We start from the raw sequence: 22,332 nt of genomic DNA on the forward strand, positions 1-22,332 counted from the left end.
CATGTCACAAACCACCCCTCTGTTCAGAGATGGCTTCTCCACTTTGACATGGATGGCTCTTTCACTCCTCTCTGAAACTATCTGTCTTCCTTGTCCAAGATCTGAACATCGGTGTCCTTAAATGAGTGTCCCTCTTCCTTGAGGTGAAAGAAGACTGCTGAGGCCTGTCCTGATGAGTTGGCTCTTCTGTGTTGAGCCATATGTCTGTGTAGTGGTTGTTTGGTTTCCCCTATGTAGACATCTGAGCATTCCACGCTGCATTTGACTGCATATACCAGATTGCTCCTCTGACTGAGTAGTGTGGGGTCTTTTGGGTGGACCAGTCTTTGTCCAAGGGTGTTGCCTGGCTTAAAACACACAGGAACCTGGTGTTTGTTGAAGATACTCCTCAGTTATTCAGACATATATGGGACACGTATGGGATCACTGTACTGCTACGCTTGCTGTCCGTCCTCATTGGGTTATTCTCCTTTCTGGATCTTGTGTGAGCCTTCACGAAGGTCCAGTCGGGTTATCCACAAGTTTTCAGTGCTCCTGTCAGGTGTTGGGGTTCTTTTACCTGGTCACGGGTACTAGTTGGTAGGTTGTCAGCCCTGTTTTGCAGGGTCCTGATGATGCCAAGCTTGTGCTCCAGTGGGTAATGAGAGTCAAAAAGCAGGTACTACTCCCTGTGTGTTGGTTCCTGTATACCCCAACAATCAGACTTCTGTCATCTTTTATGCAGACCTCACAATCTGAAAAGGGCAAACTGTTGTCCTTTTCATCCTCTCTGGTTAACTTGATATTGCTGTCCACCGAGTTGATGTGTTTGGTGAAAGGTTGCACCTCGTGGATTTTGATCTTGACTCATGTGTTCGTCCACGTACAAGAACCAGTGGATTGGTATTGTTCTGTTGAACAATGTCAGGGTCAGTGTTCCCACTTCTTCCATGTGCAAATTGGCCATGATAGGAGACACGGGTGAGCCCATCCGTGTTTCTGCCCATAGAAGCTCCCTCTGTACTGGAAATAGGTGGTGTTTAGGCACAGCTCCAAAAGTTGGAAGATATGGTCAGGGTTGAATTTTGTTCTGTCACTGAGGGTGTTGTTCTGTTAAAGTCGTTGCCTTACTGCTTCCACAGCTTTTTTTGTGGGAACACATGTGAATAGGGAAGTGACGTCGTAGGATACCATGGTCTCATCTGTATCCAATCTCAGTCCTCTCACCTTTTCCACAAAGTCCATGGAGTTTTGTATATAGCAGGGGTTGTTACCCACTCATGGGACCAAGATTGTAGCAACATGCTTGGCAATATTGTATGTGACCAAGTTGATGCTGCTGACAATGGGTGTGAGGGGGGCTCCTTCTTTATGAATTTTGGGGAGGCCGTATACTGTATGCATGGGATGGCTTCCTCAAGGTACAGGTGATAGTAGAGCAGGTGGTTTATGGTTTCCTCCTTCTGTAGGTTCCATAGGCAGTCCACAACCTTCTTTTTGTAGCTGCTGGTTGGCAAAACCTATGAGACCTCAGGGTCTCATAGGTTTTGCTTTCACTGAGTAGAAACATAACCTTGCTGTGGTAATCTGTTGTGTTCAAGATTACCGTGCATCTTCCTTTGTCTGCTGGAAGGACAAAGGCACCCCCATCACCCACTGTAAGAACAACTAGAACTCCTGGCCTTTTCTGAACTTTCAAGAGCTAAGTCACTGCTAGCCAAAGGTGCCTGGCATGCTACAATCATTTGCAAATGTAGTTGACATCACTCAATGGAAATGCAGATTCCAATTGTTTAGTAAGCACAACTTAGCATTAGGTATTCTCTCTGGGCCCTGGCCAGTGTGAGGGTAGGAGGGTAGGGTTGAGAGACCAGGAGAGCCAGAAATTCATCTAACCTACACAGATATAGTGTGGATTGTCCATGGGAGGGTCCAGAACAAGGGTCCAGAAGAGATATCACAATGTTTGAATTAGAATATGACTTGTGGTGGAAACTCTGGGATTTAAAATGTAAACAAATATGATGAAATCAGGCCTGGACAGCTTGACCCACTCTGACCCAAAAACCTCACACAGCATCATGGGCAATATAAACAAATGTGTAAGTATTATAAAATCAAATTTCAGCATGACTCAGTTTTAGGATTTAAGATATGAATAAAAGAACATCCATCCATCCATCTTCTTCCGCTTATCCGGAGTCGGGTCGCGGGGGCAGCAGCTTAAGCAGGGAAGCCCAGACTTCCCTCTCCCTAGCCACTTCGTTCAGCTCCTCCGGGAGAATCCCAAGGCGTTCCCAGGCCAGCCGGGAGACATAGTCTCTGCAGCGTGTCCTGGGTCGTCCCTGGGGCCTCCTCCCGGTAGGACGTGCCCAGAACACCTCACCAGGGAGATGTCCAGGAGGCATCCTAACCAGATGCCCGAGCCACCTCATCTGGCTCCTCTCGATGCGGAGGAGCAGCGGCTCGAGTCCCTCCCGGACGACCGAACTTCTCACCCTATCTCTAAGGGAGAGCCCGGACACCCTGCGGAGGAAATTCATTTCGGCTGCTTGTATCCGGGATCTCATCCTTTCGGTCACGACCCACAGCTCGTGACCATAGGTCTAGGGCAGAAACGTAGATCGACCGGTAAATCGAGAGCTTTGCCTTTCAGCTCAGCTCCTTCTTCACCACGACAGACCGATACAGAGTCCGCATCGCTGGAGAAGCTGCACCGATCTGCCTGTTGATCTCCCGTTTCATTGTATCCTCACTCGTGAACGAGACCCCGAGATACTTGAACTCCTCCACTTAGGGCAGGATCTCATCCCCAACCTGGAGTGGGGACTCCACCCTTTTCTGACTGAGGACCATGATCTCAGACTTGGAGGTGCCGATTCTCATCCCAACCTCTTCACACTTGGCTGCGAACCGCTCCAGTGAGAGCTGGAGTTCATGGCTTGATGAAACCAACAGCACCATGTCATCTGCAAAAAACAGAGATGCACTACTGAGGCCACCAAACCGGACACCCTCAACGCCTTGGCTGCACCTAGAAAATCTGTCCATAAAAGTTATGAACAGAATCGGTGACAAAGGGCAGCCAACCCTCACTGAAAACGAATCCGATTTACTGCCGGCAATGTGGACCAAACTCTGACATCGGTCGTACAGGGACCGAACAGCCCTTATCAAGGGGCTCGGTACCCCATACTCCCGAAGCACATCCCATAGAACCCCCCAAGGAAGACGGTCGAACGCCTTCTCAAAGTCCACAAAACACATGCAGACTGGTTGGGCGAACTCCCATGCCCCCTCATGGAACCTGCGGAGGGTGCAGAGCTGGTCCACTGTTCCACGGCCAGGACGAAAACCACACTGCTCCTCCTGAATCCGAGATTTGATTTCCAGACGGACCCCCTCTCCAGAAACCCTGAATAGACCTTGCCAGGGAGGCTGAGGAGTGTGATCCCCCTGTAGTTGGAACACACCCTCCGGTCCCCCTTCTTAAAAAGGGGGACCACTACCCCAATCTGCCAATCCAGAGGCACTGTCCCCGACGTCCACGTGATTTTGCAGTGGCATGTCAACCAGGGCAGCCCCACAACATCCAGATCCTTTAGGAAATCTGGGCAGATCTCATCCACCAAGGAGTCACCGAGGAGCTTTTTAACCACCTCGGTGACCTCAACCCCAGAGAGAGGAGAGCCCATCTCAGAGCCCAGACTCTGCTTCTTCATGGGAAGGCGTGTCGCCGGAATTGAGGAGGTCTTCGAAGTATTCTCCCAACCGAATCACAACGTCCCGAGTTGAGGTCAGCAGCGCCCCATCCCCACTATACACAGTGTTGATGCTGCACTGCTTCCCCTTCCTGAGACGTCTGATGGTGGACCAGAATTTACTCGAAGCCGTCTGGAAGTCGTCCTCCAAGGCCTCACCGATCTCCTCCCATGCTCGAGTTTTTGCCTCAGCAACCACCAAATCTGCATTCGGCTTGGCCAGCCGGTACCCATCAACTGCCTCAGGAGTTCCACAGGCCAAAAAGGCCTGATTGGATTCCTTCTTCAGCTTGACGGCATCCCTTACTGCCGATGTCCACCAACGGGTTCTGGGGTTGCCACCATGACAGGCACCGACCACCTTACGGCCACAGCTGCGGTCGGCCGCCTCGACAATGGAGGCGCGGAACATGGTCCACTCAGACTCAATGTCCCCGCCTCCCCCAGAACATGGGTGAAGTTCTGCCGGAGGTGGGAGTTGAAACTCCTTCTGACAGGGGATTCCGCCAGGCGTTCCCAGCAGACCCTCACAATACGTTTGGGTCTGCCAGGTCGGACCGGCATCTTCCCCCACCATCGGAGCCAACTCACCACCAGGTGGTGATCGGTTGACAGCTCTGTCCCTCTCTTCACCCGAGTGTCCAAAACATGCGGCCGCAAGTCCGATGACACGACCACAAAGTCGATCATCGAACTGCGGCCTAGGGTGTTGTTATGGAAATTTGTATTGTGTGTGTCCTGATTTGACTCTCATCATGTCACTACTGCGAACATGCTTCAAAACCTCTCCCTGCAACTGCTGGGCTAAGTCACATCTTGGTTTGTTCGGACACAGAGAGGTCACAGCAGGTCACAGCCCATTAAACCATATAGGGAGCTGAGATGCTGCAGACCCAGTGCCCATCTCTAAGGAGAGGAGATATAGAGGAGATGGAGACCTGTTTTCAGTCAACTCGTTGTTTTAGTGCATTCTAATGTGTAATAAAGATGTCTTAGTTTTGGTGGAATAAACATTTATTAGTTTTGGTGCATTCCAGTGTGTAAGGTCGCCTAATAAAGATGTTTACGGGTGCGTGAAAGCCTTCTACACTGCATTCCCAGGGGTAACAAAAAGATAAGGATGTTTTTCCTCAGCTGGGGGTACGACCGAAGGGAGGGGTGCCTGCAAGCTGGAACTGGCCATTCCTGCTCGTATGCAGGCCTTGCTTCTTAAAAGGTATAAAAGGTGAACAGTTTCATGTTCCAATTAGAATCAGTTGCGGGTCACGTACAGATGCCCAGCCTGGTTGATGCTACTCTGTCTGGGTTGTGGGCTCTCCTTCCTTGTGTCAAGGTAAGAGGCGAAGCATATTTGGAATGCCACCATATATTGCCTTAGCTCAACCAAATATTTGTTTGTTTATTGCTATGCTCTGTGGGGAATTAAACTACAAGTTTATTCTAGCATCATAGAATTGTTTCTGTGCTCTGTGGGGAATTAAACTCCAAGTTTATTCTAGCGTCATAGAATTGTTTGTTTGCATTGCTATGCGCTGCGGGGACTAAACGACACATCTAGTCTAGCATCATAGAGGTCTTTTGACTTATTGCTTGTTTGTTTGTTTGTATTGCTATGCTCTGCGTGGAATAAATCACACATTATATTCTAGCATCATAGGAGTCTCGTGATCAATTGTGTGAGTTTTCTGTTTACCCACCTCCGTGGACCTGTATGAAAATATTTCACAAAACAGGTGTCCTGGTGCCAAGAACACGTATGGACACCCTTATGTCTGAACATGGTGTTCATTATGGACAGTCCGTGACGAGCACAGAAGTCCAATAACAAAACACCACTCGGGTTCTGATCGAGGCGGCCGTTCCTCCCAATAACGCCCTTCCAGGTCTCACTGTCATTGCTCACGTGAGCATTGAAGTCCCCCAGCAGAATGATGGAGTCCCCAGTGGGAGCGCTCTCCAGCACCCCCTCCAAGGACTCCAAAAAGGGTGGGTACTCTGAACTGCTGTTTGGTGCATAAGCACAAACAACAGTCAGGACCCGTCCCCCCACCCGAAGGCAGAGGGAGGGTACCCTCTCGTCCACCGGGGTGAACCCCAGTGTACTGGCGCCAAGCTGGGGGGCTATCAGTATACCCACACCTGCTCGGCGTCTCTCACCATGGGTAAGTCCAGAGTGGAAGAGAGTCCAACCCCTCTCGAGAAGAATGGTGCCAGAGCCCAAGCTGTGTGTGGAGGTGAGCCCGACAATATCTAGTCGGAACTTCTCTACCTCACACACCAGCTCGGGCTCCTTTCCCTGCCAGTGAGGTGACATTCCATGTCCCAAGAGCCAGCTTCTGTAGCCGGGGATCGGATCGCCAAGGTCCCCGCCTTTGGCCACCGCCCAGCTAACAATGCACCCAATGCCTATGGCCCTCCCACAGGTGGTGAGCCCATGGGAAGGGGAATAAAAGAACAATCTTTTACAATCTTCATTCTGAATTTATGATCCAACCTCATGTCCGTATAAAGCAGACTATGAACTGTAAGAGAGCAAAGGGATTTGGAGTTCTGGCCCCTACAGATAAATAATCAGCCCCTCCTAACAAAGCAAACCTGGGCTTCATAAACAATGCTGAACAGAATCACGATCACTCAAGCTCAGTTCTGCTGTTTTCATGGCTTTTATTTGACAATTAACTGTGAAAGAAATAATAGGCGGAGAGACGAACAATGCAAAGTTTCCTGGCTCCCAGGTCAAAGCTGTTACGTGGTAAATGCCTTACACCACGAGACCAACAGGAAGTCACATCTGGTAATTGACCTTTGGGAGGAAGATAAGCATAATTTTGTGACACTTGTTAGTTTAACAAATCAATTTTTCGACTTATGTTGTAAATGTTGCTCAAACACCAAAAAGTTACCACTTAAAATTGTATATACTAATTTGATCCCCAAAAGGGAAATTAAACAACTGGGCTTGCGCTAGCCATCCGCCACTTTGCCATAGGCGAAGTAAGTTCCATATGGCTAGAAGGTTTTTAGCTTGTGTAGCCACAGTGGCGTTCTTATTTTTAGGGAAAGAAAGTCTAAAACTTACAACTTCTTTGGACTTACGAACATCCCCGAGCGATAACATAAGAAAACAATAGCATGCTTCTATTTCCGCATGCCGACGGAAATAGCCAATGCGACCCGAACGCTCCTGATCATTAAATATGCACTCGGGTCATGACCGCCTCTTGCCCAATAAAAAAAAACTAGGGCTCTCACTTTAACGCGTTAATTAGATTAATTAATTACACTGCTAATTAACGCGCTATAAAAATTAACGCAATTAATCACGAGTGGTAAGTCAATGCACAAGCATTTTAAATTTGGCCCATTGAGTGACCTGTAGGCTGCAGTGACGTCAAAAGCACAGTGACTTACAACAGAGATGGACCAGACACAGGACAGCGAGGCAAGCCAACTCGGACCTTTGGGCGGAAAGTTTATTTAGAAAAAGAACAAAGACGGGACTATCAACAAAAACGCAGTGATTCTGCCAATCTGCGTTGTAAACTCCTCAGTCAGTCTGCCCCTGGGCTACACACGTAGCTAACCATCAACAAGTATGGATGAGGAGTGAATGAATAATGGATCTGATGTAAAGCGACTTTGAGTGTCCAGAAAAGCGCTATATAAATCGAAGCCATTATTATTATTATTAATAATAATAATAATTGAACCTTTTGTAAAAAACAATTTTCGTACCACTAAAGCAGCTCCAGCCTAACGTATCATTTAAATGCAAAACATATCAACGACATAGTGTTGAACGTTAGATTACTCTTTTAAAGGAAAAGCCTGTTGGCATCTTACTATTTAGTTGCCTTATTTAGAGGCATATTATAATTTAGCCACAAGAGGACACAAGCCAGTGTCTTATTGTGCCGGTGCCAAGCCCGGATAAATACAGAGGGTTGCGTCAGGAAGGGCATCCGGCGTAAAACTTTTGCCAAGTGCCAAAAGATGCAAATCTAATCTATGACTTCCATACCGGATGGGTCAAGGCCCGGGTCAACAACGACCGCCATCGGCGCTGTTGACCTACAGGACGCCGGTGGAAATTGGACTACTGTTGGTCGAAGAAGGAGAGGAGGAAAGTGTGTTTGCACAAAGAGAAAGAAGAGGAACAACAAGAGTATAGGACAGAGTAGGAACATTGAATGTTGGAACTATGACAGGAAAAGGTAGAGAGTTGGTTGACATGATGCAGAGGAGGAAGGTAGACATACTGTGTGTCCAGGAGACCAGATGGAAAGAGTTTAGGAGCAGGGTTCAAGTTGTTCTATCGTGGTGTAGATGGGAAGATAAATGGACTAGGAGTTATCTTGAAGGAGGAGTTTGTTAGGAATGTCCTGGAGGTAAAAAGAGTGTTGGATAGAGTGATGAGTCTATAGCTAGAAATAGAAGGTGTGATGTTCAATGTTGTTAGTGGGTATACTCCACAGGTAGGATGTGAGCTGGAGAAGGAGAAACTCTGGCTGGACTTTGATGAAGTGATGCAGCGCATACCTAGAAGTGAGAGAGTTGTCATTGGTGCAGACTTCAATGGACATGTTGGTGCAGGAAACAGAGGTGATGAAGAGGTGATTGGCAGGTTTGGTATACAGGAGAGGAACACAGAAGGACAGATGGTAGTTGACTTTGCAAAAAGGATGGAAATGGCTATAGTGAATACTTTCTTCCAGAAGAGGCGGGAACATAGGGTGACCTATAAGAGTGGTGGTAGGAGCACACAGGTAGACTACATGTTATGTAGACGGTGTAACCTGAAGGAGATCAGTGACTGCAAAGTAGTGGTAGGCGAGAGTGTAGCCAAACAGCATAGGATGGTGGTGTGTAGGATGACTCTGGTGGTGAGGAAGATGAAGAGGGCAAAGGCAGAGCAGAAGACGAAATGGTGGAGGCTAAAAAAGGAAGAGTGTTGTATGACTTTTAGGAAGGAGTTAAGACAGGCTCTAGGTGGTCAGGAGGTGCTTCCAGATGACTGGACAACTACAGCTAATGTGATCAGGGAGACAGGTAGGAGAATACTTGGTGTGTAATCTGGAAGGAAAGTAGATAAGGACACTTGGTGGTGGAATGAGGAGGTACAAGAGTGTGTACAGAGAAAGAGGTTAGCTAAGAAGAAGTGGGACACTGAGAGGACTGAGGTGAGTAGACAGGAGTACAGGGAGATGCAGCGTAAGGTGAAGGTAGAGGTAGCAACGGCCAAACAAGAAGCTTATGATGACTTGTATGCTAGGTTGGACAGTAAGGTGGGAGAGACTGATCTATACAGGTTGGCAAGACCGAGACACGGAGATGGGAAGGATGGGAAGCAGGTTAGGGTGATTAAGGATAGGGATGGAAGCCTATTGTCAGGTGCCAGTAGTGTGATGGGGAGATGGAAAGAGTTGATGAATGTGGAAAATGAGAGAGAACAAAGACTAGAACAGGTGACTGTTGTGGACCAGGATGCAGCAAAGATTAGTCAGGATGAAGTGAGGAGGGCATTGAAGAGGACAAAGAGTGGAAAGGCAGTCGGTCCTGATGATATACCTGTAGAGGTTTGGAAGTGTCTAGGAGAGGTGGCAGTACAGTTTCTGACTGGGTTGTTCAACAGGATCCTAGATAGTGAGAAGATGCCTGAGGAATGGAGGAAAAGTGTGCTGGTGCCCATTTTTAAGAACAAGGGAGATGTGCAGAGTTGTGGCAACTACAGAGGAATAAAGCTGATGATCCATACAATGAAGTTATGGGAAAGAGTAGTGGAAGCTAGACTAAGGGCAGAATTGAACATTAGTGGGCAGCAGTATGGTTTCATGCCAAAAAAGAGTACTACAGATGCAGTATTTGCTTTCAAGATGTTGATAGAGAAGTACAGAGAAGGCCAGAGGGAGCTGCATTGTGTTTTTGTAAATCTGGAAAAAGCTAATGACAGGGTCCCCAGAGAGGAACTGTGGTATTGTATGAGGAAATCTGGACTGGCAGAGAAGTATGTCAGAGCAGTGCAGGACATGTATGTGGACTGTAAGACAGTGGTGACGTGTGCTGTAGGTGTGACAGAGGAGTTCAAGGTTGAGGTGGGACTGCATCAGCGATCAGCTCTGAGCCCCTTCTTGTTCGCTATGGTGATGGACAGGCTGACAGACGAGGTTAGACAGGAATCTCCATGGACTATGATGTTTGTAGATGACATTGTGATCAGCAGTGAGAGCAGGGAACAGGTGGAGGAGAAGCTAGAGAGGTGGAGGTTTGTCCTGGAATGGAGAAGAATGAAGGTTAGCCGCAGTAAGACAGAGTACAATTGTATGAATCAGAGGGACCCAAGTGGAAGTGTGAGGTTACAGGGAGAAGGGATCAAGAAGGTGGAGGATTTTAAGTACTTAGGGTCAACAGTCCAGAGCAATGCAGAGTGTGGAAAAGATTTGAAGCGTGTACAGGCAGGATGGAACGGGTGGAGAAAAGTGTCCGGTGTGATGTGTCATAGAATTTCAGTTAAAATGAAAGGAAAGGTGTACAAAACTGTGGAGAAACCAGCAATGTTGTTTGGTCTAGACAGTGTCACTGAGGAAAAGACAGGAGACAGAGCTTGATGTAGCAGAGATGAAGATGCTGAGGTTCTCAACGGGAGTGACCTGGAAGGATAGGATCAGGAATGAGTAAATCAGAGGGACAGAAATAACCAATGATGTATGTAAATGTGTATTCACCTCGCTTGCTATTTTTCACGCCTTTCTAAATTTAAATGAAAAATCATATTATCGACACCAGATTTTTGTCCCTAGTCGCACCAGTGCTCCAAAATATATTTAAAAGTCACACTGATAAAAATTTGGGCGCATATGAGACCAAAATGGTCACAATTTTGAGCCCTGATTCCCCACAATGCAATGGTAACGGAAGTCAGGCAGTGATACAAGCTAGCTTTGGTTTCATTGTTTATCAGCAGTCAGAGCGGAGGATGAATTTAGCTACTCCCCTGCTCAAAATTGGCTAAAAGGAAGGTGGACGCTGAGAGCAGGGGTTTCCAAGCCAGGTGGGAGTTAGAGTAAATGTTCAAAGAGGTAAAAAGTCAACCTGTGTGTATTTTGCTAAGTTTGCTCGTTTCATCCCCAACACAATGTCCCAGCTGCACATCCAGCTCGGACGCTCTCTATCTTTAGCCGCATATATGTGTGTGAAGAATACTTCACTCTGATAAAGCTGAACAAAACATCACACAGGAGCTGCCTGACTGATAAACACCTTCAATCCATCCTGAGGATTTCCTCAGCTCAGCCTGACCCCGAACATTGACGAACTTGTATGAAAGATGAGACACCATCAAATATCAGGGTCGGCCTCAAACAAGTGAGCATCACAGAGCAGTAACGTATTTTCAGTTTTAAATTAAGTTAAATTTTTATATTTGTTTCTACAAGACCTGAAGGAAGCTCTGTATTGTTTTGTCTGTGCCGTAGATTTTTGTTTTATTTTATTTGTATTTATTTCAGTTGAATGGACTCAGGGAAAATTACAGATAAGAGCCATGAGAAAGGATACAACTGATTTGAATTTGTTTTTCTATTTTACTATTTGAAAGCAGTGATTGGTAGGATTGCAGAGCACAATGATTTTTTAAAATTTTTTTGCACAATAATGTATTATTATTGTGCATGCACAACATTATTATTGTGCATGCAATAATGCATGCACAGTGATCTATTTTTAGTTTATAATGCATGCAATGAAAAGGTTTCCCTTGAAGTTACTGACAGAGCCATAAGAAAATACTGCTTTATTTATTTAATCATTAAAAAATATACACCGTGTTGGCTCTTGGTTCAATAGGCTATGTTCATTTTTATATGTTTTATTAAACATTAAATCAGTCCGGCTCTCGGCTTGTAGCAAATTTGTTCTTTTGGCCCTCCGTGTATTTCACTTTGACACCCCTGTTCTAAGTGATTGGTGAGTGCTATTTTACGTGATATCACATTTACACCCCTCTACATTTACACCCCTCTACTTCAGCCAATAATGTACATGTCTGTTCTCTCTCTATGTCATGTTCACTCCCACATTCTATCTCTTTTCTCTCATGTTCTGTTTAATTATGCAAAGTCGTTAATTAACAAATAAGCTCACTTTATTACTTTAAACAAGCATAATTTCATTAAAACCGCCAGTGCATGAATGCTGACAAAATAATTTATTGTGAAGCAGATATATTCAACACACAATGTTCAACATGTTTGCATATTCATCCATTTCTGGATTTTTGACGGACAGCGAACAATGAGGAAAAAGATTCTGACAGAAAATATTAATTAAAAGTAAAGAGGATTTACTAAAGAAGAACCATTCTCCACCAAAACCCCACTGGTTGCCTTGCTGGTCCCAAAAAGCTTATGATTCCCTGGTTATCCTCGATTGTAAATTTCATATTCTATACCCATCCAGTACGACTTGTGAATACACTGCCTATTAGGGCGGCCACGGAAGATACACTCTTGATGCTATAGGAAGGAGTGTTTTATGAATCAATGGGATCACTGCTCAATTTAGGATGAGCATGCCCTAAAGTGGAGGCTTGGAATCGTGTGTGTGTGTGTGTGTGTGTGTGTGTGTGTGTGTGTGTGTGTGTGTGTGTGTGTGTGTGTGTGTGTGTGTGTGTGTGTGTGTGTGTGTGTGTGTGTGTGTGCGTGCGTGCGCGCGCAAGTATGTGCCTGATTTGTTGCGACAGTTTGTGTGTGGTGAATACAACCCCATTTGAAAGAAGGGCAAGAGCTGTATTTATGGTAGACTGTACAAGCTTCAACACCAAAATGACACTGACAGCACCGTGGGAAATTTCAGTTATACACTGTCCTGGGAATAAGGCAGCAAGTCACCATAGATGATTGTAACCGCAATGCCATGTTCTAACAAATTCTGATACCATAATGATCTCATTAACCTTGAATGGAGACACTGAGCCTGCATTGAGGAATATTTCAATAGCACCCACCTTTTTAAAGGTCAGACATTGCTCGGTGTGAAAGGTGAAGCAGCTGTTTTCCGAGAAGGCTTAAGAAAAGGTAATGTAATCTGCTGAGAGCAGGAAACTTGAATGCATGGACGGAGAAGACAACAGATATGTATTACTCACTGATGGGTCGGGTCAGCATGGCATTTTCTGGCATCCCTCACATAGGTGTTTTAATGAGGGGATCTGGACCTCAGCATAGTTTTGCTGACCCCAACATTTCATAAAAGGGGTCCCCACACCCTGTGGGGAACAGCTGCAATCCCCCACCCACCCACATCTCTCTTCACATGACAAATCACAGCTTCTCTGCAGGGTTCAGCACAATATCACAGGGAGGACATGACCGCTCCTCTCCCAAGGAAGGGAAATACACACCCTCACATCCAACACAAGCCTGCTATTGTTCTGGACTTCATTTCATCTGGTCCTACAAAAATAACTACAGAAAGATATCTGACCCAATGAAAAGAGTGTGTCCCGCTTGGGAACCCTCATGCAACGTTGGGCTTAGTCTTGATTCAGGAAAATCATTTGACCTGGAAAGTTTAACAATCCTAAGCATTGAGTCATTTTCATCCTCTTATAACATCACTTTTTAATCTCTGTAAATCCTCTAATCAGACATTTATAATGAACAGTCCTTACCTCTTCCATAGAAGTACTTGTGGTAGTAGTACGCCCCAAGGTCTATGTGCTCGATGATGTAGCGTTTGACCTTTTCCCTGTGGATTGGCTGGCTTTCTCGAGGCACCTCCAGTACAGAAACTCCTGCATTGGTGCAGTGGGAACTTAAAGATGATTCAAACGAGCAGCTCTCTGACATTCCACTGTAGTTGGCACTGTTGGCTCTAGAGAGGGAAATCCTCCTCTCACTCTCCCCACCAATCTCATTGCGAAAGTGAGGACAGCTCAGCACCAAGCTGTTGCTCTTCCCGTCTCCCTCATCAGCATCCAGGTTCTCTTTCGGGTTTAAGTCCTCCCTGCTTCCTAGTGGAGATTCAAACATGGCGCCATTTCCGCTGCTGCATCCTGGAGGTCCGCAATCTGAGCCTGACCCAGGTCCAGGCCCAGCTCCAGTCCCACACACTCCACCAGCACCAGGTCCTACTCCAGCTGAGGCAGCCGAGGCCCCAGTTGTGGTGTTCTTCCTCTGGCTCAAGTTAGCTCTGCTAGCCACGGCCTCGCTAATGTTGAAAAGAACACTCTGGACGTCGTAGTGTGCGAAGCACTTCTGGAAGCTGAGTGGTCGCCGGTCATCCTCAATTGAGAGTCGCAAGGCGTCACTCTCACTCTTTATGGTCCGCAGCTTTCTGAACAGAGACGGTTCGGATGATTCCGATTTAAGTCGCCTAATGAAGGACTTCTCTCGTTCTCTGCTGTAGAGGAGGGAACTGTCTATATATTCGTAGCCTGGAATATGGACTATCTCACCCCTGGCAATCTGTGCTGCTGTCTGCAGACTAGGGGACAGGGAGGCATCACAGCGCAAGAGCTCAGGAAAGCCCAGAGGTGGTGCACTACGATGGTCCAAGGTGTCTACTCGATATCCCTTAAGCATGGTAAAGAAGCCATCGCCACTCAGGCCCTGGCGGTCAATAGATGATGTGCTGCCATATTCACGGTGCAATGAAGCCCCAGTGTTTGGATTGACAGCATTCTGATCCATGATGTCCTCAGAGTCAATGTCACTAATGGTAACATCGCTGTTGCTGCGCTGACGAATCGGATGAAGACTCTTCAGTGGGGATTGGCCGAGGTCACTCAAAGTGTATTTGTCAGAGTAGTCTGCATCCAGACCAACTGTTTCACCTTGCTCCAGGATTTCCACAGTATGCTCCTGCTGACCATTCTGAAACACTGGTATCACACTCTGATAATTTGGTGAAGGCCGACCGTCCCATCCATCTTTCTTCGGAGGCCATTCTGTCACCCTAGCCCGGACACCCATTTTAGGCATAGCTGGAGTACCATTTGTTTTGCCATCAGTTTTCCCCTGCATGTTGGAGGCCGGAGGCCCCATGCTACCGTTCATAGCCTTGAGTTTCCTGCTATATAGCTCTTCTGACTGCATGGCTCTTGAGTACTCTTCTGGGTCTCCCACAATTCCCACAAGGTTTGATTTGCTATCTGTCACAGGGCTCAAAATACTCATACCCTGCTGGCAGACTCCTTGAAGAGCAGACGTTCAGGGACCTTCTTCATTTCATCATGTGATTTGCTTAGTGGTGAGTGGAGGAGGTGCCTCTTCCCTGAATCAATGAGGCAGCCGTCATCATAACTCACAGAGGGTGACCGGCTCGACGATCGACAGACAGCATTTGGACGTCAAGGACAAGTGTCTGAGAAGTGCTGAGGCGCAGCGGAGAGAATCTTTCCTGACAGCGTGCTGTCAAGGCTGAGCGACAGCTGGAAGAGTCGGATCTGTGGCAGACACACAAAAACATTAAGGAAAATATTAGCACAGAAATTCTAATTTGCGAGGGGCTGGTATTCCTCAAAATCACCACAAAGCACAACCACCTTCAAGTGACTGTTACCACAAAGAATGATCATATCGCTGACTTATGTTGAACATGCCGTATTTTGCGCATCATTCGGCGCATCGCATAAAGAGTCACAGTCTAAATTATGGAGTTTATTTCTATATTTAAACTACACATACGGCAAACCTTATTGTTTGGCGCATGCTACAACAAGGTAACGAAAGGAAAGCAGTGACTGTGGTTGAACTGTACTGTACTATGTATTTAAAATTCGAAAAATAAACCAATATGATTTTTAAATATGTTGTTATTATTTTATTTTTTAATCTTCCTCTTTTCCTTTCAGCTTTTCCCTTCAGGGGTTGCCACAGCGAATCAATTGCCTCCATCTAACCCTGTCTTCTGCATCCTCTTCTCTCACACCAACTACCTTCACGTCCTCTTTCACTGTATCCATAAACCTCTTCCTCTAGGCCTTCTGCCTGGCAGTTCAAAACTCAGTATCCTTCTACCAATATATTCACTATCTCTCCTCAGAATAGTGAATATATTGGTAGAAGGATGCTGAGTTTTATTTTTTATTATTTATTTATTTTATTTTTTTGATCAGTCTGTGGTAAATCCTTCAAAGTCCTGAACTTTGGTCTCTGAACTGAACAGTCGGCAATTTCAGTATCTGTCGGAGTCCGTCTCGTTTCCGGGCAGCTGCCTAGTAATGATGCCGACTTTTGCAAAAGTTCTGAAAAAAGTCTAAGCAGATACGTTAGTCCACGCATCCACGATCCACTCACATATTGTGGCGTAACTCGCTCGGCGCTGACTCCCAGTCTTGGTAAACGTGTGTTCACCATGTCTCATCCATTACTCCCAGACGCACGCAGCTTAACTTTCAACATTTTGTTTACACCAATGTCCAGCGGTTGGAGTTCTTTAGTTCGCCCTCCCGTGACGTTGGCAAGCTCCAAATTCAGATGCTTTACATGACAGCACAGACGCTTCTCCCGGCTGTTCTTTGTACCAGAATCCATCCCTCCAGCTCATCTTCTAACTACGGCCATCTTGATTGGTTGCCCACGGAAAATTCTTTTCTTTTCTTAACTTGGCGCAGGTGATCCTCTTGCTTCCTCCACTTTTGAACTATAGATTTTTTTATTCTGCTTTATTACTGTTCACAACTGCGTAACTGATAGCCTGGAGTTTAAATTGCGCTTTATGAGCATGTGTCTTCATTGATGCCAGGGTCGGGCGTCCATTGTCTACTATTGGTCTATTGTTGCCGGCGTACATAGTTAAGTATTACGTCTTATGTCAGTGGAAAATGGCCGATCTGGTGGAGCACTGACTAAAATCACACAAAAATATTTTTACAGATTTTAGAACTCAGTGTACACATTAGACACTTCGTGTTTAGAGGCACAACATTGATTTTTGAAAAAACTAAAGGCTTTTAAGCATGCCTTCTGGTGCGCAAAATATGGTACTTGTTACTAAGCCCCATCAATGGTTGTGTTTGATTTGGAACTATAAATTTGGAACTGATTGTAATGATGCAAGTTATTGAAATTAGAGGAACATATTCAGTTAAATGTTTACATGTACAATTACCTGGTCCAACTACATATACTATCATCAAGCCTGTAAGTTATACAAGAGGCATGGTTTTACATTTTCACTGGTCATGCAATTTCCCATTTTCAATATGGAAGCCAAATGTTGATAAGGTAAACTAGGCTATACAACAGAAATGTAGTGCTAGACAAAACATATGAAAATGAAGATTCAGTGCACAAAATGATCGTAACTTATAACAGAAAAAGTTTAATGTTTAATATTTTGCCGTGGAAAACCAAAGAAAAGGAAGATGGTAACCTTAGAATAAACTTTGTCGAGCTCATCGTTGAAAGGCTAATTCATTTCCTCTGGTACTTCACATGTCTAAAGCACACACAGGCTGCCAACTCATATGGTTTCCATTCCCATGTTTAAGTAATGTCCCTATATAGTCTATCAGCTATGTGTGGCTTTTCGACACCACATTGATCATAAAGCCTCTTTCAACTCCGGAAAATAATTTAAACAACATAATAACATATACTGACAATGACAGTAAGTGTCCGAAAAGAAGTGGGCAACTCCTGGAAACGCATGTACCTCCTTCTCTAATCAATCTCATCCCCTCCTATTAAGTGTATTGTATGTCCACTGTGAGTAGGAGATAGAGACAATATACCACTTATTTTCAAACAGTGAGCGCTACAGGATCAGATCACACCACACCATGCTGCAAGTCTTCATAAATTGCAAGTCTTCCTACACTGACCTAAATGCTTATTTCTTGTTCTCTGTGTTGCTAGTGTGCCTCTTTTCTCTTAGTACTGCAATCATGTGAAAACCCAATGAGTTATAGAATAAACCCTGCATTTCACTGGGAACCAAGGGCTGAACAGCTAGTTTTGGTTTCAGTGAAGATGATAAGACCTTTTAGAGCTATTCTCTTCATAAAGTTTCACTGTAAACATGATGGATATAGTTGGGTCAAAATGCAGTTCTGTATGATGGCCTTTAATATGGCAGGCTCCATCTCCAAACAACTGTTTACATTTCTCTGTCATTTACACTGAAGGAGGAAGAAAAACTGTTTTCAGGCGTAAAGTTGAGCCACATCAAGATTAGCTGTGAGATAGACAACACCCATATACACTCAAGTTGAAAACACTAAAATAATGAAGTGCTGGAACCACATACAAGTTTATGCATGCATGACCTAAATGTGTAGAAATAGACCAATGATGACACCATTTCAGTTAAGTCTACTGCAAAAACTATCAACAAGCCTCTTTCTACCATTATTGATCAAACTAGTTGTGAACACAGCTTTATTGATCAGTCAGAATGGCGTGTCACTACTATTCAACAGAAGGATGTAAAAGGACAGAAAGATACTGTGAAAGATATCATGTGAGTGATTTGGCTATGAGAACTTTTCTGGAAGTATGTCTGTCTGTACAGACAGACACAGTTGTACAGTTGGCAAAAGAAAAATAATGGACTATGTGACAGTCCAGTCAACAGTGCCAATATCACTCATTTTTGATATAGACCATTTATGTACCAGAAAAGGCTGTAAATTTTTGGTTTGAAGCTGCGTTCAATTTCATTATTCGTAAAAATTCAAAGTTTGAATGTTAATTCTCCCATTCAGATTTATTTTACCCATTATTAACTTATTCAAATATACTGAATGATGCCTTAATCAGAGTATCTGTGTTGGACATTGATTACCAGTTCCAAAACTGTAATTCCATTAGAAAGATTGAGAGTTGCTATTTTCCAATTCTGCTTTTGGGTTCATAAAAAAATATTTCAGTTTCCACGGTGTCAAGAGCAGCTTCTGTAGCATCTGCCCCACTGGTAGATGGGTACTTTGACTTGGGTTGTGTCATGGACCACAGCATTCACAAACTTGTGTTGCCCTGAAACTCTGGAATATTCCGGAAGCATTCCATGTGTCAAACTTATTTTGAACAAGAAAAGATGCACAACTAACATGACGTAAGACTTTTGCCTGAACAATGTACACATCAGCGAGTGTACCGTGCTTGGTGATTGGTGCATCCCTAAGTAAATAACAGTTGTCCTTCTCTCAACAGCATGTGACTAAACCGTTACGAACCATGTGACATGTAAGGAATGAAAGACAGGGGGTTTTACAAACAAAAGTCTTCATAACACCAGCAGCCTGTTAACGCCACAAATGAGTCATTAATATTTGATGATACATTCTTTATAGACAATGATACGTGCACAATTGTATAAAATTCATTTTCAGAAATTATATATTTTTCTCATATGTGGAATGAGCAAATGGTTTGCTTTGACGCTGCCCTCAACACTACGACATTATGAATAACCGAGAACCCCAAGTTAATTGAATGGAATTAGAAATATTAAATATAAAAGATGACCAACTCTACTGTGTAAAATGTTAACTATTACCCACACTTTAGAAGATGATATGCTGTAAACCATTCTAAATGTTTCCACATCTTCTTGCTGACTGATATTTATTCTGTTTCTCCACTCAGACAAATCAGGCCTCAAGCTTGTTATAAAACGCAGGAGTGACTGTGGGAGTCTGCTGGCTCACACCCAAACGCCAAATGTTGACTCAAAAGACAGCAAAAGGTGCCATCTACACAAAAGAGCTGCATCAGTTGTGACACTCCAACAGCGGTTACTGGAGAGCAAAATGAACAAAGAAACTGGCATACTGTCATCAGGGTGAATGACAGCAAAGCAGCATGAATGACTCTAAACCAGTTTATGTGGAGCTGGTACCAGAGCTAGAGGGACTGTGTTGACAAAAACATATCTTATCAGTTAAATAATGAAAATATGGAAAAAATGAAAAAAGAACTTAATGGTTTTGAAGCCCTGCCATCAGTTACAGATCACAGGTCTCACTTAATCAATGTTTTTGTCGTATTTATGTCTACACAACACTGCACAGGTGTATGATCTGTAACTAGGTGAAACATGGTAACCTTGAGTTTTAGCAATTTCAATGCAAGGAATTTGAAAAAGAAGAAATATTACCTCACTTGAAAGCATATTACTGAAAGTCTCCCATCTCTTTCCCACCACTGAATTTGTAATTAACAAACAAACCTTCACTGACAGAGAAGACCAGTAGGTTTGTGTTCTTACTGTCTTACTGTCTTACTTACTGTTCTTAACTGTCCAGCCTCTCTTTGTTTGTTTCTCCACAGGGTCAGTAAAGGGTGAACTGGCCGTAATTTCACCATGAGGAAAGGCAGTGGACATGGTGGTCTGTGTTTCCCTTTCCTGCTTTCTATTACGCGCTTTCCCGGTGACAGTGATTAATGAACCCCCAACCAATGACAGCGCCACAAGCTACTTGGTCAGCAGAATATATCTTCTGTGTGACCTGTAGGGCTCTTTTTTCTGTCATTTCCTTTGCGGCCATGTGTACAAGGGAGGCAGCAGATGGAGGGTGGGCGGTCTACTTTGCTAACAACCCTTTATTACTGGAGTAATGCATTGCCATTATGGCTGTTTAAGACACAAGGCCTGGTGAAAAGGGAAGAGAGGGAGGAAGAGAGACAGCATTGAAAGACAGGCCCAATTATAGTAATGAACGCATTTTCTGCTTCTGATGTTTGGTAGTCAATCTCTGATCTCAGTTAGTGCAGATAGGAGTGGCCGAGCAGTTTTCCCAGCTCTTAAAATAATCCTGACATTGTGGCCTCATTAAAGACACAGCAGATATTAATACACTGTCAGAAAAGGACGGACTTTCTGTCCACAACCAGGAGATTAATAGTCGTAACTACTGATAGGCCTTTTCACCACAGAAGGACACATGGCATGATGTCAGGCTGCTTATACAACCACAGTTCCCATAAGCTACTTCTTCCAGTCCTACACTACTGTGACTGTGGCAATAGAGAGGAAGACCATCTGAAAAAAAAGTGTGGACCAACATTTAAATGAGTTTGTTTGTGGCTCTTTTGCAGTCCTCCTAGTTTGACATATCCACACGCTATGTAATATGTCACATTGAAATCTTTGCATGTTTTTTACATTAGCGAAGTGTAAGAAAAATAAAGTACGAAAACACGTTTATGAAAATTACATAGTGAGACAAGGATAATCTACATGTATTTCAATAATATGGCCCTAATTAATGCCAGGTGAAAGGCCACACTCTGTGCACAAAATAATTAAGACTAATCCACTGAGAGCAGACAGCCCTTACGAAAGTTAGGAACATACACTATGTATGTTCCTAAATTTGAAAAAATTTTGACAGCCCTTACGAAAGTTAGGAACATACACTATGTATGTTCCTAAATTTGAAAAAATTTTGAGAGGACCTCCTAACTATTTGCATACAAATATATGTATATTAGCGGGAACCCGTGGAAATTCCACGATAAAACAATAATATCAGACTTCATACCAAACATATGGAAAAAATAACTAGCTACCTTGTTCTATGGAGCTAATGCTACACTGCTAAAGTGGAGAGCTCCAGATAAACAATAGCCAACTGATGCTAGCCAAGCTTTTGCTGTAACACAACGTGAGACATGGTGATGTCATGTATGCCAGCGCATATCCTTCTAGATTACTACCTGAACAGTGATTTCTACATTTTACGTGAAGGATAAATGAATGAATAAATATATAAACTTTATGACTCATAAAGAACGAAACAGAGGAACAAATATCCAACCGTCAAGCATGTTTATCAACGTGGAGCTGCTATACGTCGGTTTTAACTTCGTCCATTCTGTGTGTACATGTAGACACGGGTCACACACACTAACGTCACAGCAGTTTTTGTTGCAGGGAGACGCCCCCCGAACAGAAAAAGTTTCGGTTACAGCGTCCACATGACAACCCATACCCGGCATTTTCAAAAAACTTCACTTTGGCCAGCGTTTTTGTCCTGGATGTCTGCATTGTCGGGTGGACAAAAGGCGTAACTGCAACAAAAAGCCTCGCTGCCCAATGCCTTATGCCATACTGTTCACTTGATTCCTTCTGGCAGATGCGCCGTGATTTGTTGGGCACCGTGATTGGTTGGGCGCTTGATTGACAGGTAGTGGGTGGAGTTAAAAAGCGTGACAGGGTGAGGTTTTCAAGTGAGCTTATTCCAATATATAGACGGAGAGATACTGTAGCGCATAACATCCATATCTTGAGAAGCATCCACTTGAGAAGTTGCAAAGGTTTCTTAAAATTTGTGCTAAAATTATAGAAGCAAAATATTAGAATTTGCATATGGATTGCCCTCACAGCCAAAATTGTAATGGTTCTGGAGCTCCCATTTTAATAAGCACAGATCTATCATATGCGGGGCAGCAGTAGCTCAATCCACTAAGTCTTGGGCTGGGAACTGGAGGGTCGCCGGTTCAAGACCCCTGCGGGCCAAAACATTTGGAATTGTGAACTGGCAGTGGGAGGCATCAGTTCACTTCCTGAGCACTGCTGAAGTGACCTTGAGCATGTCTCCGTCCCTTTACAAGTTGCTCATGGTGAGCCCCACATGAGAGCTGCC

The 22,332-nt window shown here is 44.5% G+C and overlaps 1 protein-coding gene and 1 long non-coding RNA gene across 9 annotated transcripts in view; both read right to left on the minus strand.

The window, feature by feature from the left end:
• The window catches only part of sipa1l2 (signal induced proliferation associated 1 like 2), a 119,589-nt gene that overhangs the window by 59,160 nt on the left and 38,097 nt on the right, over positions 1 to 22,332 (minus strand). For all 8 annotated transcript variants that reach the window (XR_011037251.1, XM_068326544.1, XM_068326537.1 and 5 more), the window contains exon 2: positions 13,408 to 15,183. Coding sequence is in view for 7 of the 8 variants with exons in the window: in XM_068326544.1 (XP_068182645.1) it covers positions 13,408 to 14,914 (1,507 nt within the window). In the remaining variant the exon portion in view is untranslated. The remainder of the gene's footprint in view (positions 1 to 13,407; positions 15,184 to 22,332) is intronic.
• LOC137603289 (uncharacterized) lies at positions 6,422 to 9,290 on the minus strand. Its single transcript, XR_011037252.1, has 4 exons — positions 8,280 to 9,290; positions 8,000 to 8,122; positions 7,152 to 7,198; positions 6,422 to 6,543 (listed from the first exon to the last, which is right to left on the minus strand). It is a non-coding gene; the product is annotated as an uncharacterized lncRNA (long non-coding RNA).

The sequence above is a fragment of the Antennarius striatus genome, chromosome 11, assembly GCF_040054535.1.
Source record: "Antennarius striatus isolate MH-2024 chromosome 11, ASM4005453v1, whole genome shotgun sequence".
Taxonomy (NCBI): domain Eukaryota; kingdom Metazoa; phylum Chordata; class Actinopteri; order Lophiiformes; family Antennariidae; genus Antennarius; species Antennarius striatus.